This window comes from Morone saxatilis, unplaced genomic scaffold (genome assembly GCF_004916995.1).
Source record: "Morone saxatilis isolate NCDOM2014 unplaced genomic scaffold, NCSU_SB_2.0 Contig2, whole genome shotgun sequence".
In the NCBI taxonomy this organism is placed as follows: domain Eukaryota; kingdom Metazoa; phylum Chordata; class Actinopteri; family Moronidae; genus Morone; species Morone saxatilis.
In genome coordinates this window covers 26247567-26267198 of record NW_023339762.1, presented here as the reverse complement: position 1 = coordinate 26267198, position 19632 = coordinate 26247567, and the positions used below count along the sequence as shown (strand labels likewise).

Genomic DNA, 19632 nt, shown 5'->3' with positions numbered 1-19632 from the left:
ACACACACACACACCCTTGTGTTATGATATTTGTGGGGACTTGTCATTGACATAATGCATTCCCTCGCTCCTTGTCCTAACTTTAACCTGTTTCTAACCCCAGAGCAGGGTCTTCACCTTCAGTGGACTCAAAAATCACAAGAGAACTCTGAGACACTTTCTATTAAACAACTCAAATGCCCAACATCTTCTTCTGTTTCCCCCTTTTCCACCACAGGCAGATCTAGATAACCTGTGTGTGAGTGTATTTGGGGGTTAATAGTTCATATTTTTTTCTCTTTCTGAGCCTTTTTAAACTGTAAAATGTACACAACTATAGCAGGCTTCTCCCTTTAGACCCTACAAATGTATAAGAAAACAAGAGTCGGGCCTCTCCCGGGAATTCAGGAGTGATTTGGGTTGTCGGTCTGAAGGCGTTTGGCTGCCTCTAGCAGCAGGAAGTCAGACCGGTCAGCTCAGGTCAGCGCAGCAGGAAAATAACTGAGCAGATCGGCCTCAGACGCCGTGTCCTTCACTGGAAGGAGGCCACCTATGAAGGAGTGTCCCTGCTGAGGTCTAGTGGGCCAGAGCAGCACGTCTTCATCTAACCGTAATGTCCCAAGCTCTCAACAACCACCTGAACGCACCGCTGCTCTACAGACAAGCTGGCAGTGCCTTATGGGATGCTGCGAAGACTGAGTGACAAACTTAGTCTCACGTTCCTCTTTACTGACCTCATAAAGACTCTCTGGAGAAATTACCTTCAACCTAAATTATCTCTCTCTCTCTCTCTTCCAGGAAACTGAGATCGCCGCCGAATGCAACCACGTAAGTGCTTTCACTCGCTTCCTAAAACACCACTTCCCAGCATGCATCGTGTTATCCTGTAGTTCTGTGTTGTGTATGTTAAGCACAGAGATGCTCTTCCTGAGCTCTCTACCATTTAAAGCTCCAGTGTGTAACATCAAAACAGCCTTTTCTTCCCTCGTAGTTCCAAAAAATGTGATAAAAGTTAAAATATTCTATCCCTCCTTTTGCTGGGGGCCCCCCTGCAGTCCACTCAAAGACCCCTGTTGGCCCCCGGACCCCAGTTTGACAACCACTGCTCGAGAAATAACTGTATTTTAATGTGAAACACATTGTCATTGAAATGATGGTTATATAATGCTCACTTTTCAACTAAATTTAGCCCAGTGTTATCCCGCAGTACGCGGTCTGGACTTCTTTTGGCACACAAATTAAATCAGTGTTTGCTGAGAACTGAACATTTGGACAGTCACACATGGCTGTATTTAATTTAGTTTAATTTAATTGAATTGAATAGTTGTTCATTAAACGCTGTTACCTTCAGCTGTATGTACTTACACAATATTCTGTACTTACACAATATTCTGTACAGACTCCTGTATGCTTCAGCTGAGCACATTAGAGAGCGGACTGAAGGTGAATCTACTCTATGTTCAGTTAAAACAAGATTGGACAAAACAGCGTCCATCATGACAGAAAGGCCTCATTGTAGAGTGTATATGTATCACTTAAACTAGTCAGGTTTTATTGTTTTACCACGTTGAGTCGCAGTAGACAGAAAATTAAGACTTAAAAGTGAGATTTTCCAGATGAAGCTCTTAGTAATGGAGACATAGACAGATGGTTCACTTAGTTAAACTGTGTGTGAATATCAGTGTAATCCAGATGTTTCATGTATCCTCTCTCCTCCAGCTGCTGTGGAACTACAAGCTGAACCTGACCACCGACCCAAAGTTTGAGTCTGTGGCCGTGGAAGTCTGCAAGACCACCATCTCTGAGGTCAGTCGCCGACACCGAAGCCTTCATTTCTAACTTCAGCCTCCAGGAGATTATAGAAAACCTCGCTGATCGTTTTCATTCATTTCATCCACGTTTTCTCACCTCACTCTTCCACCGACATCCTCGTTTGTTGTAATTATAGATTTGGATTCCTCTGAGTACGAAACAAGACTAAGGAGAAATGATGAACACTTTTAAGACTGTTTGAAGACTGATCTCTGTCCATATAAACTCACCTGAGAACACAGAAAACATGAGCGTTCACGTACAGTACACTGAACACTGCACATGTGCGTGCCGGTATAAACAGGATGCAGGACAAAAATAAAGAGAGGAAACAGATTCCTCTTCAGAGATTCATCCCTTACTGCTGTAAAATCTCTTTCAATGCAGTAAAGTTTCTCCTTTCCTTTTAAAATTAAGTGTGACACTTGAGCAGGAAACCAGCAGGCCACTGAGGTTTAACTGAACGTGGCTCATTGTGTTCGACTTTTATTTGGCACAAATACACAAACACGTTTCCATCTGTGAGGAAACAATCATATATAATTCTAGTTCAAACACCAGACTCAAATGTACAGGAAGACGTAATCTTTTCAGATCTGTTTGAAGCGTCTGCATCAGCCGTCAAGCTGCAGTTTGTTTTTTAAAAAGCCTCCTGAAGCTTCCTGGAGCTGCTTTCGCCTCAAAACCATCAGCCCACAATGTTTCATCAGTCTGTGGCTTTCACTGTTGGCAGTTGATGTGTAAATAATGTGCTTTATAGTCATAATCGAGCAATAAAAACGCCAAAGAACTGATGTTATCTGCGTTCTCCTCGTCTGAACAGCGCGATTGGAAGCAGGTGTTGTTGATTACTTTGTTTCCTTTGTAGATTAAATGATTGTAGCTCAGCTTGTGCATGAATGAACTGAGCTTGTTGCTCTTCAACAATGCACAGCAGACAAAACGCGAATCTTCAGCACTTCGATGCTGCAGAGGGCAGCGCCCAATAACAGGAAGTCCTCAAATACAAAAGCAGTGAAAGTGGTCGTTGTCGCCCATCGCTGCAGTTCTCAGTTCTGCAGAGCGCTTTAGTGTTCTGTTAAAACCACCGTACGCGAGCAGACAGACACAGTTGGGGAGTAGCTGGTGAACGTAGTGCAGCGTTATGCAGCCAGATATTTACCTCAGGAGTTGGTGGAGACTAAATAGAGTGAATAATGGACGATGCTATAGGCTTTATGTTCTATAAAAGTGTGTTTTGTGTCGATAAAACTTTACTAGAAAAACTCAATCAGAAGTCAGACACAGACAGTAGAACTGGCCCGTTTCAGGCTCTGGTTGTCAGTTCGGTCTGAATATTATAATATTAAATCATCCATCTGTGCTCACTATACTTGACCCTTTCTTACCATCAAGTGTGTAAAAACTACAGGATTTGCATTTTGTTTGTGTATTTTGATATAAACTGTAAAATATGTTGGGAGATTTTTACATACAAATTTTAATTAGGTTAAATACAGTAAAACACCATATCTCATGATAAAAACCTTTTTCATGTGGCAGAATGATGATTAAAAACTTGTATTTTTAAGCTAAAATATGGAGTAAAACTCCAGCTTTAAGCGTAAAATCAACAGTGCTAAAATCCTTCTACAGTCATACAGTTTGACTGTTTATTACGGTAAAGTCCTGCCAGCCACAGATTTTATTTAGTTTGTTCCACTTGGTAGGAGTAAATGTTGAGTAGCAGCAGGAAGACAGTTGTTGTGCAGAGTCGTGACGCTGGCTGTGCTCTCGGTTCAGATTAAAGAATGTGCGGCGGAGGAGCTCGGGAAGGGCTACCTGGTGTCCTGCCTGGTGGATCACCGTGGCAACATCAGCGACTACCAGTGCAACCAGTACATCACCAAGATGACCAGCATCGTCTTCAGCGACTACCGGCTGATCTGCGGCTTCATGGACAAGTGCCGCGAGGACATCAACACTCTGCGCTGCGGCAGCATCAGCACCGGAGAGAAGGTGAGGAGACTCAACCGGCTGTTGTTCCTCATTCTGTGATCAATCGGTAAAATATAGTTTAAATATATTATATAATCAATCAACTCTTCTGCAGTGCTCTTATACATTCGTTGGCAGTGCCCTCCTCAGCCTCTGATTGGCTCCTTGCCTTCGTTGGTGAGCTGAGGGTTAGTGTGAGAACATTAGGGTCATGACTTCGCCATCCTGGGGAAAATAATGGTAAACAGGACACTGCTGGGAAGTTGCTGGGTTTCGTTACGGAGGCCAATAAATTATGTGGTATCAGTTCTCTGATACCTGATCCTGCATTTCAGACGGCATCAGAGGATTTTCCCGGTACTGACGCTGGAACGAAGTTGATGATTCAACTTGTATTAATTATATAACATAAACAAAGAACGGTACTGAAGGAAACCACTGAGGCAGAGCAGTCAGAGGACATCAGGAGGAAACAGAACATATTATTCCATAAAATCTGATCCAGTTTTACATAAAATTAGTGAATAAAGTTATAAAGTTTTCCCTCTGAACAGTAATCAGTGACCAGCCCCTATAAACACTCCCATTAAGAAACACAAATCCCATTAAGAATACCTGAAAATACCTAAAATATGCTGTTTTTTTTTTTCACTGTTGGGACAGACAGTGGATGACAGGTGACGTACAGCAGAAGATATATGTGATAGAAACACTTTGAAGATAGAACAACAGTACCAGTGGATGTTGTTAATGGTGTTTTACATACTTGGCAAACAGCTGAAGTTTCCCAGATTCTGTGGTGGGTCTTTATGAACCTCCATCATCGAGTGTGACTCAGCTGGAATGAGAAGAGAGTAGTTTGACGGCGGTTCGTCAGCGAGCGGAGCGAATCCGTCTCTTCTGAACGTGTTTTCCTGCCGCTGAGCCAAGCTGAACCCCGTAAGCCTGTTAGACACGCAGTTATTACGGGATATCACGGCGGCACAATTATAACTCGGAGCAAATTATTTATTTGTCAGCGGGAGCAGAGTCGGTCTCATTATCAGGAATTTGTCACGGCCGGCTCGTTTCAGAGCGCCGGAGCGGCTCGCAGTGGAGATTAGACTGACCACGTTTACTTTGACGGACAGTGATGTCTCCTACAAAACACTCTCTAGAAGTTGAGTTTCCTGTGAAATAAAATAAATTTGACTTGATCTAAACTCAATTTGCCCAAAACCGCAGTTTATATGACCGTTTGTGAGCAAGTTCTTTTCTTTACTGTCAAGAAAAACTCCTGGAAACTAATGCCTTTTCACTCCAATACTGGCAAAAATTTGATTATTGTTGTGCGTAGAAATGATTAAAGTCTCTCCAACCAGGACTGAAACTCTAAACAACTGCGAGCAGATAAAGGTTGTCTCTTTCTAAGGATTATCTGAAATAAATCGGGTTAAAAAAACTGATTTAGAATGTAAAACCTAACAATTAAAACACAGAATAAATACTGAATGATCCTCCCCGGCTGTAACTGTGCGACTCTCCGTGCAGGACATCCACTCTCAGGGCGAGGTGATCGCCTGTCTAGAGAAAGGTCTGGTGCGGGAGGTCGAGGAGCAGCCGGGAGCGCACCCCATCAAGGACGACTGTAAGAAGTCCATCATGAGAGTCGCCGAGCTCTCGTCAGACGACTTCCACCTGGACCGCTACCTGTACTTCGCCTGCCGCGATGACCGGGAGCGCTTCTGTGAAAACGTGAGTATCATTTCCTGTTTTATTTTATTCTATTTCATTTATATTTGATGTTATAACATAACATTAATGTATCTGACCTCCTTTAAACACCTTTTTCCTGTCTGTGCATTTTCTCTATCAGGTGTTGGTCGGTTTAACAGCTTTCTTTCTTTATGTTGGTCTTTAAATTGTCCCTCAGTTCAGTTTTCAGGTTTAAAAACATGCTAAATTTGTCCTTTTAAAACGTGCAGACAGCTTTAAACGAACTAGTAAAAAGAAAAGTGTTGCAGTCACATCAACAGAGGAATCTCTAATTATTAACATCCCACGTTAATGATGCACGCATGCCTTAAAGCTAATGAGTGACCAGATTCATTTATGAGCTTAAAAACCTCTCTAAGGCCAATGAGGTCATTTATAAATGAGGACATTTGTAACAACAGTTAAAGCAACGTCTGTGAAGTCATTTTCACATTAAGGCTGTTGAAGTGTTTAAATCCTAAACAATAATAATAATAAAACAGTTATAAACCAAATATTCTTAAATATAATAAAATGTTCTTATATTGATTTTGCTTGGCTATAATTCTTAAAACTAGCATGAAAGTCTAACCACTGAAAGACTAATGAGCCTTAAAACTAGAACAAACTAAACCAATAAAAACTCAGTTATTTAAGATAATTAAAATAACTATTTAGAAAACTTTATTGAGCTGAATTCAAGAAGTTGCACCTTTTTAATCTAAGATTAAATTTACAATTGGACACAATTTCTTCCAGCCAGCAGAATAACAATAAGTGACTTTGTCTTGAATGAAGGAACCAGAAACATTATTAAAACAGTGAAAAACTAACCAGCTGCTTCATTTCCAACACTGAGACCAGACGACTTTCTTTTAAACTGAGAAGTTGTGCGAGTGCTTCCGTTTACTCTGAAAATAAGGACAATAATCTGGTTCTTCTGTTGGGATATTATGCAACCATTGTTGTAACTTGTTAAATTAACCTCAATTTTCGCTGTAAGATCTTATTACGACACAGTTGGATATATTTTCTTAAAACCAGATTATAATACAAAACACGCTCGACAAGATCATTTTTCTCTTTTGAAACAAGGCTCCTTTGTTAATGGATACGTCATCCAGTCATGATGATCCTGAATTTCTGGCTGATGGAGTTACTGATATCAAAAGAAGGACGTTTTCCAGACACTTCCAGTAAAAATAAATGAACAGCTGTTGACTGTTTTTTATTTTTTTCAGACTCTGGCCGGAGAAGGACGAGTTTACAAATGTCTCTTCAATCACAAGTTTGAGGAGGCGATGTCTGAGCGGGTGAGTCTGAGCTGTTGTCTTCATATTCTTCAAGAGAAATTAGCATTTGTAGTGTTTCTGCAGACGTCTGGAACATGAAAGGTTTTAAAAACATCTGGCCTTGATACACAAATCCTGTAAAGGGAATTTAGAGACTGGTTCTCTTCAGTCGTATCGCAGGATTTTTGGTTAATTATGGGCTGTGGCTGTAATGTTATGGTGAGAACAGCCAAGTGAAAGCGAGTTAACTTAGAGTGTCCCACATTAATCGCTGACTACCAACCTGTAATAACCCTCAAACACTTAAAAGTTAACGCTAGGCCTACCAGTTAATTATAAGACCGTTCAGGAGCAACAGCTGTCCTTTATTGTCAATAAAACCTCCTGAACATGTCGCGATGTCTTTGTGTCCTCAGTGCCGTGAGGCGTTGACCACCAGGCAGAAGCTGATCGCTCAGGACTACAAGGTGAGCTACTCGCTGGCCAAAGCCTGCAAGTCGGACCTGAGGAAATACCGCTGCAGCGCGGACTCCAACATGCCCCGGGCCCGAGAGGCTCGCCTGTCCTACCTGCTGCTCTGCCTGGAGTCGGCCGTGCACAGAGGTAAGCGGCTCTGCCTCACAGTCAACCTCCTGTCTGTCACTGCCGACAGCCCGAGGCCGCTATTAGCTGCATTATCTGTCAGCGTCTGTTCCCACGAGTCCTTTATTGACGTCTCAACTACACAATGAACCTTCGCCCTGTCAGTCTGATACTAGTCTGGAGGAACAGTGAAGAGCGGGTTGCTACGGGCCTAGAAAGACCTGGAAAGACCTGGAAAGACCTTGAAAGTGCTTGGATTTAGTCTATAATAGCATTTTTTCTTCTGCTGGACCAATGTTCATACACGTCTCATTGGCTGCCGCGCTCTCTCGCATGCAGCTGGTCGCATCAGTAACCCTCATTGTTTGGATTGGTTGGAAGGCCTACCTTCTTCTTAGTGAACATTTTATCCAAATATGTTGATTTGTTTCGTCGTGGTAACTGCTGATGAAAAGAGGTCAGACACGAACATATACGAACAATAACGTAGAGAGCGAGGGTTTAATGTCGCTGCAGACTGAGAACGAGGTTCACTTGTTTTGCTGTCCTGTCTACGAGGACATAATAGATGTACTTTTCTTAGTTAAATGTCCATTTATGATGATTTTCTTTTGGCTGGATAAATATAGAAACAGGCAGAGGGAGCCTTTCGTAGCGACCTTTTTGTGCCAAGCTCGGGAGAGAAGGCGGGATATTGAGTCGTATCATTACTTACTGCTTCTATTTTTGACACCTTTTTTTTCCATTTTCATTGTAATTGGGGAAAAAATGGTCATGGTTATTAATTCATCATTTAGTTATTGATCACTATAAAGCAAGAAGCCTAAAATAGGCTTTGATTGAGACGTATATTAATGCATAATTACTTATATATTCTAATCTAGTCTAATTTAAAGTAACAATTTAAAAAAAAAAAAGTCTTGTATTTGAGTTTATATTAATCTGCCAAAGTTTCATCAAATTTCTACTGCAATCTAATTAATGTATTTAAGTCTGCCTATCGTACTGTTCTGGGTTAGACGGGTATATGTGAATCATTATTGGAGATATCAGAAACAGCTTATGTTCCCATGAAGGGTTTATAAAAAGATTAATAATATTGTAACTACAGGGCGTTGCTGTAAAGCCACAGTTCAGTCTGCATTGTTCTGCATGTGTGTTTCAGGTCGCGTGGTCAGCGGCGAGTGTCAGGGCGAGATGATGGACTACAGGCGGATGCTGATGGAGGATTTCTCTCTGAGTCCCGAGATCGTGCTGCAATGTCGGAGCGAGATCGAGGGCCACTGCTCCGGTCTGCACCGCAAAGGACGCACGCTGCACTGCCTGATGAGGGTCGGCCGCGGGGACATGGGCGCCATCGACCCCAAGTGTCAACAGGCAGTGAGTCGCCATTTATATCGGCTATGAGTTGTGTTTTTATTGAAGTGAATATTCTCTGTTTTAACACTTAAGTCATGAAAAAGGAAACGTTTGGTCATGTTACACAACATGTCGTCATTGTGGTGCAGTGATTACATTCTGCTGCATCACTTCTCCTTTTCTTTAACACTTTTGGGAGCTCACTCTGCCGTACGAGTCTCTGCAGATGTAGAACTGATGAAGTTCAACAGGTCTAATTTGTACCATTACAGGATTCCCACACATTCTGGTAAACCTGGAAATTTACAGACTCATTTACCAGTTGTGGAAACACCTGGAACATTTATTAAAATGACCAAATATCCTGGAAATGTTTGATTGTATTTCACTCAGGTCGTCTACATAAACCTTTGTGTGTATGTAGTCTGTAACTGGCGCCACCTACTGCTTATCTTGTGAACTAACTCCTATTGGATGGAAACAAGCGTTCATTCACATTTTCTTTTTCTTTAGTTGAAATTCTGTTAGTTTGCGATGCATTTGGATGGAAACACAGTAGATACCCAGACCAGCTCCCAGCGTGTGCACCCTGTTCTCTGTTGGGTTTCTTTGCTGATGTCGTTTTCCCTCCTCAGCTCCAGACTCTGATCCAAGAAGCCGACCCCGGAGCCGACTACCGCATCGACCGAGCGCTCAACGAGGCCTGCGAATCCGTCATCCAGACTGCCTGCAAACACATCCGCAGTGGAGACCCAATGTGAGTCCTCTCTGACGCTCAAACGCAACGTTACGAGATGATTTTAGTTGTTGCTCCACGTTATCAGTGTGGATGCTCTGTTATTGTTACAGTTCTCTGTGTGGACGGAACTTTAAATCTATCTAAATATAAACTGAACTTTAAGTATTGGATATTTTCTGATCCTGCAGGATTCTGTCCTGCCTGATGGAGCATCTGTACACTGAGAAGATGGTGGAGGACTGTGAACACAGACTGCTGGAGCTGCAGTACTTCATTGCCAGAGACTGGAAGTGAGTCCCGCTGAACCACCGGCGGTCTGAGTTTATAAAGCGCTTTACAGTAAAGAGCTGTGAGCTTTGAGGAAGAGGAAGATGAAGAGCCAGCTGTTAACCAGTGTGTTACTCTGTGTGGTGTTGTGCAGGTTGGATCCCATCTTGTATAAGAAGTGTCAGGGCGATGCTGCGCGGCTCTGCCACACTCGCGGCTGGAACGAGACCAGTGAGATGATGCCGCCCGGCGCCATTTTCTCCTGCCTGTACCGCCACGCCTACCGCTCTGTGGAGCAGGGACGGAGGGTGAGTCTCTGAACCTTTTCTACCCCAGCACACCTCTGTGCACCCACGATCACTGGAAGATATCTGACACCTGAACTTCTAAAGGATCAGTTCGCTCCAATTACATTATATGGAAGTATAATGTCCCTCTTACAGGAGGAGTTTGACAGATACAAATGCAGATCTCATTAAAAAAAATGGTATTTGCTGTATACTTTTTTCCTAAAATGGATTTAAAAATCGTTGTCCCTGTATTGTATTGTATTGTATTGTATTGTATTGTATCGCCAATACACAGCCCTGATATCTGCTACATTTCAGGAAGGTAGAGGTTAGTTTTTATTTTTATTATTTTGAAAGAAGGTCTTGTGAAGAAAGAAATGCTGTAAGCCAGTTGAAAGGGGAGAAAGAGACAAAGCTCACTGAGCAACAGTTAAATAAGAATATAATGAATCAGCAGTCATTAGTAGGAGAAACTGATCACGATAATGTCTCTAACAAGCTGGAATTAAGCTCTATCAAAGCTTCATGCACTCACTGGAAGGTACATTAATGCATCTGCTAAATGCCCAAACTGACAATATAAACACAAATGTATATCAGTAAGGAGAAGAAAAGTAAAAACGGCATAAATAAAACAGGAAGTGTGAACTTTCTGACTGACCAGACAATATTCTCGTAGCTTGCCAGTGGCTCGTCTGAGGAAAAGAACCATGGTTGGACTGTGAGTACGATGCTAATCACAGGAAACTGGAATTGTCCTGTCATGATGACTGGTGGTTTGGAGGGGAAGTGATTGTGTTGTGTAATTCGTATCTGGTATTGGTGCATGTTGGGGCTGGTCTTTAATTGGAGCGAGCTGCTGAACCGATGTGAAGATTCAAATCTCCAATTACCTAAAACGTGGCTGATCAATCAACTGGAGCAAATTCAGTAAAAAAATCAGATTTGTTACATGTGTTAGCTCTTCTTAAAGTGATACTCCACTTACTGTCAAACACTCAGTAGTTCAACATGTAGTCACTGATTAGGGCTTCAATGCTTTTATGGCAGCGACACAATGGCTTCAATAAAACCCCAAATTTTAATATCCATCTCCTCCTTCGTCCTAAATACAACCCTGTTTCTAGAGCAACATATTTAGTGAGAACATACAGATGATTTTGTCCCATTTTCAGGTGTGACGTATTCTATCGCTCTCTTCCAGGTTTAAAGCTCGACTGCAAACTCTGAATTTGAGTATAATTTGGTGAAAAAAAACAACAAATCATTCAAATGTTTGTGTCTGTTGCCTCTGAAATCTAAATCCCCTATAGTGGAGTATCATTTTAGGCCTCTCAGACCAGAAAGTGTTTATTTTCTGTCCTCTAACCCGACATGTTCGTCCCGCAGCTCTCCAGGGACTGTAAGGTAGAGGTGCAGAGGATTCTCCACCAGAGGGCGCTGGACGTGAAGCTGGACCCCGAGCTCCAGAGACGCTGTATGACTGACCTGGGGAAGTGGTGCAGCGAGAAGACGGAGGCCGGCCAGGAGCTGGAGTGTCTGCAGGATCACCTGGAGGATCTGGTGCCTGACTGCAGGGAGGTGGTGGGAAACCTGACGGAGCTGGAGTCCGAGGTAACCACTGCTGCTACCCATAATGCAACACGCTTATTGCATTAACACCAAACTGAGTTTCTTTAACATGTTCTTTGTTGGATTTTTATGTTAGGAAATANNACTTTAAACAGAACTGTCCAATCTCGCTACAGAGAAACTGGACAATTTTGAGATTTTAATCAAGTTTAGTTTAAGTGGAAAATATCCAGAATCTTCCTCTGAATTAGTGGTTTCTAACTTTTTTTGGCTTGAGACCCAAAACAAATGAATTGTCTCTTTGTGTGTTGTAGTCGGTACAGACGAAGCTCCTTTGCGTTCCCCTGAGAAATATTTAGAGTGTTTAAAGAAATTCTTCTGGGCAAAACCAAAGGATCAAAACACTTCTGGGGTCATTGCTTTACATGTTGTTGTTGTTCAGGGAAAAGTCAACCAAAGCTGTGGAGAGTTTATAGAGTTTATTTTTAACTTTGGCCTTGAATAGACAGAAATGAAGTCAATGCTCGGTTCCAGGAATAGTTTTCAAAGAAGTGAATGACAGCGAGGGAATGTTCTCGATGGGTAACGTTGATTTCTCTACATAATACAGAAACATAATTCTTCAGCAAATTCATCAAATTTAGACTGAAAGGTTTCTCTGGGGAACATGAGCGTATCTGCAAAGGCCTCTGTAACTTACAGTGTGTTTCATAAATGAAATGAATAAATGAATCATGTGACCGTTCAGCTTTATCTTCAGACCACTTAGTTTTGCCGTGCCTGTTCAATACAAACCTACCACTATTTGTTCTAAACTCCTGGTGCAGTGTTTAACCTGCGCTGTCAGCAGCTTGGCAGGAGAGACGCTCTGTGGTGTCTGTGCTTTATGAGCAGGACAAACACTTTTACTTTCTCTGACTGTGTGGAAATGTTTTCACATCACAGATGACGAAGAACGGCATTAATGTCTGGGAAACCACCACAGAGCGTCTCTCCTGCCAGGCTCCAGCCAGCCAATAAATAAATAAATAAATGTGTAACGTTTCCCGAATTTAAAAGAAGGCCAAAATGATGAAGAATCTGACGAAATGGCTTTTTAGAAAGTTAATAAAGTTTCTCATCTCTCAATAAATCTCAAAAATATGTGATTTTTAAAGGGACTATCTATTATCTACTATCTACTATTTAAAGGGGGATATCTTACCGTCCATGATCGGATCAGCCAAGACACATATTGACACCAGCCAATGAGCCGCCCCGTTAACCAGAACCTGATCTGGTCTGGGCTTTTTGGCATTAACTGTCTGTTCTGTCCATAGGATATTCAGATCGAGGCGCTGCTGTTGAGAGCCTGTGAACCCGTCATCCAGACTCACTGTCACGTAAGTCTGCACCGAGGAATATTTGCTTCAGAACTGTCCTCAAAGAGTAAAAACTGGGTCTCCGTGCGAAAATTGTATACTCATTATTCGCTAATTATTATAATCATTTTCTCCGTCATCATTCATTCTAACAGCTTTTGTTTCACAGTGTGCAGAATATAAACCTTCCTAAAGCTGCACACACATTGTTCAATAACATACGTGTTTAATAGTGTTGGGTGATCAGCCATATTGTTTGTTTCTTTATGGCGATGTTTTATTTTTAAATGATTATAAAGTAATATCATTCTCTGGATTAACAAAATATATCTGTCTGGCTATTTTATGCAAAAATCTTAGTTTGAACGATCTTTTATTTTTTTGAAATGTTCCTTTTTAAAACCTGATGATTTTATGAGTTATGTTTAAATTTTTTCTATAAAACAAATATTAAATCAAAATAGAGAGTTCACCCATATTGTCCTCTCCCTAACCCTAACCCTGTCTGTCTGTCTCTCTCTGTCTGTCTGTCTGTCTCTCTGTGTCTGTCTGTCAGGAGGTAGCTGATAACCAGATCGACACCGGTGATCTGATGGACTGTTTGGTCCTGAACAAACACCAGAAGGAGATGAATGAGAAGTGTGCGGTGGGAGTGACACACTTCCAGCTGGTGAGCAGACGGATGAAAATGTCTGAATCAGGAAGTTTCAGGAACAAAATAAGAAGCTTGTTGACGTTTTTGGAACAGTTGTCCTATAATACTTCTGTTAGGGTTAGCAACAGCTACTATAACCTCCTGTGAATGATGCCTCTCCATCAGTAAACATTTGAAAATGAGCGCAGCAGTTTCACAGACTAATTAAAGGGCGTTAACACTGTTTTTATAGAAATGTCTGACGTAAAGTCGTCCCAAACTGTCCACTTTATTTACTTTGCAAAGTTCAGGCTGATTTTAAAACATGTTGAGACATTTTCACCCCTCTTAAACTAGCTAATAATGTTCATTTTAACAGCAGCATCGATGTGTTGCCTCACAGTACAGTCATATGATTCACTTCACAGCTCAATAAATATATCTTAGCGTAGATAACCTCTTTAAAAATATACATAACACATTTTCTATTCACAGTTGAGCTCATCAGTGTATCAGTGTTACAACTTCTGCAGCCATTTTATCTGCTGGATTCATGAACAAGCTCATCTGTCTCTCTGTCTCTCTCTGTCTGTCTACAGATTCAGATCAAAGATTTCCGTTTCTCCTACAAGTTCAAGACGGCCTGCAAGGAGGACGTCCTCAAACTGTGTCCCAATATTAAGAAGAAGTAAGAAACAAAAACACAAAAAACAAACAGTTCAATTAAAAAGGGACTTTAACTGTTCTTATTCTTAAGATTCATCTGTTCCTAATCCTGCCTCCAGTGTTTCCTCACTTCATGTGTTTCATTGATTATAAAGATATTGTGCTATATGAATCTATGTCTTAGTAAATATCTCTCTAAATGAGTGAGAACTGTAAACACAATTTTTTTTTTTTTTAACATAAATAAGATAAAGATATGTCCGTTACATCTGCAGCAGACAGTACAAATAAAAAATCCTTTGAGCTCAGAGTATTTTGTAACTGCTGTTGTTGTAGCAGCAGTTACAAAATCTCATGTTTTTTTCAGGTGTTTTTGTAAATGACAGGTCGGTCAGTTGACTTTCCTGAAACTCCTCCTGCGGTTTTCAGCTCTGTGTTTCAGAGGAAGGCTGAATTATAACGTTCGCTGCCAGCAGTTTCCATCCAGCAAATACCGAGCAATGGTTTAAAAATGTGTGACAGAGGTTGTGTTTAAGGTTGAGAAAAATAATCTGACAAAACATATAAAGGCTCATAAAGCAAAACCTCTGTCGCTGTTTAATGCACCGACAAACACCCATCTTCAGGGGGTTGACATATTGTCTCAGATGTACGTCTGACGGGGTTCCTGACCTCTCGTCTTCCTGTCGTTCAGGGTGGACGTCGTGATCTGCCTCAGCACCACGGTGAGGAACGACACCCTGCAGGACGCCAAAGAGCAGCGAGTGTCCGTCAAGTGTCGCAAACAGCTGCGGGTGGAGGAGGTGGAGATGGTACGTTCACAGACACACAGTCAGTCAGTCGAGTTAGATCAGCTTCCAGCAGCAGCTCAGAGACAGGAAGTCCAACCACAGTAGAGCAACAGTTCACTCTGTTACTGTGAGAACATTCAAACATCTGTGAAACCTCAGCAGCAAACAGATCTTCTGAGCTCTGAGATGTTTCCTTCAGCCGAACTGAGGTTCTGTTTCTCTCTCAATCTCTGCAGTCGGAGGACATCCGCCTGGAGCCGGAGCTGTACGACTCCTGCAAGCAGGACATCAAAGGACTGTGTCAGAACGTGGCCTTCGGTAACGCACAGGTCAGCAGCTACATCATTACACCTCTACACGACTCTGTCTGAAAGGCTACGTCACAGAACACATCTGATCTTTTCACGTTCTTATGTGGTCTTAATCAGATACAGTGTGAACAAACACATCACACGGTTCGAGTAATAAGGTATCTGTGTCTCTCTGCAGGTTATCGAGTGTCTGAAGGAGAACAAGCGTCAGCTGACTCAGCGCTGCCACCAGCGGATCTTTAAGCTGCAGGAGGTGGAGATGGTTGATCCTGAACTGGACTACCAGCTGATGAGAGTCTGCAAGCACATGATCAGGGTACGTCAGTAAAAAGATGGCCGATCGGGGGCGAGTGTCCAGACTTTTTACACTCCGGTGGCACCAGAGGGGCACTGACTTGTTAACGGGTGGCACGAAGTTTGTCTCAGCTTTCCAGTCATTCCCAATTTATCCAATTCCAACACTGTTTATGGACCTCAGTGTGCAGAAATATTCAAATCCACTAGAACCTGTTTTCATTCAGATAAAATGAGGTCAGAGGTCAGTGAATCCCTTTTCGGCAGAATTTAGCCTAACTTTGGAGCAAAAAAAAAATGATGATGATGATGGGAAAAGTGGGCTGTCGCTAGGTGAGAGTCTGCAGGATTATAAACCGGAGCTGGTCCTGTCCAGAGAGCAGCAGACGGCTCCACTTAGGACGGAGATGTGTGGCATCAGGTCCACAACAAACTGGTTTGTAATGAAGCGAGGGGACGTATCGCTCCACGGGAACATCTCTAAATGCACAGCGCCGATTCTACAGACTGTAACATCTTAGTTCTGATAGTAAGCTGGTTAAAATCGCCTTAAAATCAGTGCAGGAAAACCAATCATCAATCATCCCTTCAATCGTCTGCATTAGATCCAACAGAGTCAGTCCAGCAATCTAAAAGATGCTGAAAGTAAACTGTGAGCCCGAAGCGCGGTACATGTGGAGCGGTGGCGTGTTTTCTTTTTTAGTGTGTTGTGTGTTTGCTCCCGTGTGTAACAGCAGGTTGATGTGAATGTGTGTTTCAGCGGTTCTGCACAGAGTCTGAGGGAAAGAACGTTCTTCAGTGTCTGAAACAGAACAAGAACAGCGAGCTGATGGATCCCAAATGCAAACAGATGATCACCAAGAGACAGATCACCCAGAACACAGGTACACACACACACACACACACAGGTCCAGGTCCAGTTCTGACTCTTCCTGACATCAATCATCTCCACTCAGCCTTACAGTGTCGTAAAAGTCAAAGAATTTGACCACAAGTACAACTGCTGAACTGTCTGTCTGTCTGTCTGCAGACTACAGGCTGAACCCGGTGCTGAGGAAGGCCTGTAAAGCCGACATCCCGAAGTTCTGTCAGCCGATCCTGAACAAGGCGACGCCCGACAGCGAGCTGGAGGGTCAGGTCATCTCCTGCCTCAAACTCAAATACGCCGACCAGGTGAGACACAGATCTTCCCACAGAGCGTTCCTGTCCATGTTCTGAGACAGTGATCTCTACATTTAGTTTGATTTTTTAACAAATCTAAAACTATTAGCATTCATTAGGGCGTTACTGAATATGCAGGATATGGATATATTAAAATAATCCCAATGATGTGAACCTTGTTGGGGTCTGTACCAAACAAACATTTTTTCTTACATCTGGAGAAGACCAGGGTATCTGTGCAGCTCTACAGCGCCTCATTATAATGCTTTTATACTGGAGGTTGTCTTGTCGTTCTCATATAGAAGCTTGTTCAGACTGTGTGCGTCTATTCTGAGCTTTAGATGTCAGACAGAAACATCACAATAGAGACAAAAAGGAAACAAAACGGCGCTGAGAGTCCTTTACCGTCCTTTATGGTCGCACTAGCTTCTCACACAACTGACGAGTAAAATGCAGAAAGCGATATTTCCACCGGCTTTGTCCGCAGTTTTTGCCTGAAACAACCGTAACATGTTTGTTACGCTAATAACGAATTGTTAGAAATAAAATATTGTCGTCATAGAAACAAAACTGTCTCTTTCTCTCTCTCTTTCTCCCTCTCTCTCCTACCTCTCCATTGACAACCTTTAATACCACTCGTTACGGTTCATTACAGTCGTAGATATCAATGTATCTTAGACGGAGAAGAGCGCGGTTGTGATAGCTTTAGGGTGAAAGATGAAACACTGAGAACTAAAAGCTTTGTTTGCGAAGTGTGTGTGTGTGTGTGTGTGTGTGTGTGTGTGTGTCTAATACTGATGTGTTTGTTGTGACAGCGTTTGTCACCGGACTGCGAGGATCAGATCCGGGTCATCCTGCAGGAGTCGGCGCTGGACTACAGACTGGACCCTCAGCTGCAGATCCACTGCACACAGGAGGTCCACACCTTTCTGCTTCTTTACACACATTACTGCAAAATCTGTTAGGAATAACCCAATCCTCAATGACGGATGACAATGAGTACACAAATACACAAAATTCAATTAAATTCAATTCTATTTGTATAGCGCCAACTCATAACAGAAGTTATCTCANNNNTAGACCGAACTCCTTATAACAGAAGAGGCTAATATGACGAATTTGGGGCATACATTAAGAGTAAACCCACATCCAGGCACTGCTGCACTGCTGATGGAGAAACTGGACTCACCTGCAATCATTTGACTTTTGTTGTAATGTGGCCGTCTGGCCAGCAGGGAGCGTTAACAGGCTAAAGGAGCAGAAACAGCTGTTTTCATTGGTGGTCGAGGTGATTAACAAACAGGATTCATTTCAAATGTTCCTTCATATCTTTAATATAAAAACAGTCAAATGAAAATAAAGAATACATTATATGAAAATATCCTCAGAATAGATCAGAAACAGTTGCAAGGCCTTCTTAATTTTAAGATGTATAATCATAGCAGTAGACCTTTATCAACATTTCATTCATCCCTCATTTAAAAACTAAATGAAATTGTGGTTTTTAAGATTTAAATTTGAAAGAGCTGACACGACAGTCTGTATCCACAGAGGCTTCACTCTCTGTGTTTAGGGAAACCAAACAAAAGCCTGATAGAAACAAATGATGAAAAGCAAAGGCCTGTTAAGAGATGTGTGATTAGTAATTCAAAGAATACACAGACTTGATTGATTATAAAATATTGAAACCTGTACGTGTCGTCGTCGTGTGTGCTCAGATTTACAGGCTGTGTCCGGAAGGAAAGCAGCCGGCTCAGGAGCAAGACGGGGGCAGGTGGAGGATGTCTTGAAGGGTCAACCTGCTGAAGATCAAAACAGGAAGGATGGTAAGAAGGTAAACAGACCTGCTGCTGCCTTCAACTGACCACTGAGGCCAGCGTAAATCACAGCTTCCATCAGCAGAAGGCTGCACAGGAACTCATTGCTCTCAGACGCAACAGAAAACATGAGGATGGTTAACGTATGAACAACCTCCTCTTCCTCCCTGCCTTATTCCACCTGTTTGTCTTGCTGTCCCCTGCTCTGCTCCCTCCTCCTTGCAGGGGGTTTGTAACATGCTGAAGTGAGAGTAAGGCGGACATCTTTGTCGACCCCGTCCTCCACACTGCCTGCCGCTCTGGACTCAAACACCAGGTTGTGCAGCAATCCCACCGTGGCAAAGGGCGCCGTGTAGTGCAACAAACAAACACACGCCCGTACTCTGAGCCCGGCTCTGAGCGCTCGGCCTCTGAGCCAGCTCTGAGACCCGGCTCTGACCCGGCTCTGAGCCCGGCTCTGAGAGGCTAACATCTCAGTTAACTCAATAAAAACCTAGATGTTATTTAAAAACCCACACATCTTAGAGAACCTTTCACATTTCAGAGAAGTTCAGCAAACGCTTGAAAAGGTTCAACTTTCCAGCACAAGACTTAACTTACTTGCAGATCAGTGTTCTCTGCTGGACAACACTTTGCACAAATCTATACTTTTTATAAACTGTGTAGAGAGACAGTTCAGGCTCATGAGACTAACAAGCTGAGGTGTGTGTTGCGTTGTTTCCTCAGAGATGTCGTGCCTGATGGACGCCGCTGCACGGGAAAACGCGTCCGTACTGCAGCGCCGGAGTGCAAGAAGAGACTACAGGTCGCATCGCACATGTTGGGAAGCTAACGCCGGCCAAGGTACATGAGACTGCAGCTCGTTCACCCTGTCAGAAAACACTCTGAACACTGTGGAAACATCAGGCGGAGGTCACAGAGAGCCGGAGACACACCGGAGGGAGGAGAGGAGGAAGAGTTCTGTGTGTAAACCTTCGCTGAGGCAGGCCAGCAA

At 42.7% G+C, this 19632-nt stretch overlaps 1 protein-coding gene across 1 annotated transcript in view; it reads left to right on the top strand.

The window, feature by feature from the left end:
- The window catches only part of glg1a (golgi glycoprotein 1a), a 22125-nt gene extending 4334 nt beyond the window's left edge, over nt 1-17791 (top strand). Inside the window, exons 2-21 of the mRNA XM_035665782.1 lie at nt 778-807; nt 1699-1785; nt 3574-3789; nt 5299-5502; nt 6744-6815; nt 7211-7397; nt 8542-8756; nt 9371-9492; nt 9663-9764; nt 9896-10049; nt 11421-11645; nt 12923-12985; nt 13521-13634; nt 14198-14286; nt 14959-15076; nt 15292-15384; nt 15545-15682; nt 16421-16544; nt 16691-16833; nt 17637-17791. Coding sequence (XP_035521675.1) covers nt 778-807; nt 1699-1785; nt 3574-3789; nt 5299-5502; nt 6744-6815; nt 7211-7397; nt 8542-8756; nt 9371-9492; nt 9663-9764; nt 9896-10049; nt 11421-11645; nt 12923-12985; nt 13521-13634; nt 14198-14286; nt 14959-15076; nt 15292-15384; nt 15545-15682; nt 16421-16544; nt 16691-16833; nt 17637-17786 — 2646 coding nt within the window. The 3' untranslated portion in view covers nt 17787-17791. The remainder of the gene's footprint in view (nt 1-777; nt 808-1698; nt 1786-3573; nt 3790-5298; nt 5503-6743; nt 6816-7210; nt 7398-8541; nt 8757-9370; nt 9493-9662; nt 9765-9895; nt 10050-11420; nt 11646-12922; nt 12986-13520; nt 13635-14197; nt 14287-14958; nt 15077-15291; nt 15385-15544; nt 15683-16420; nt 16545-16690; nt 16834-17636) is intronic.
- The last annotated feature ends 1841 nt before the right edge of the window (nt 17792-19632 follow it).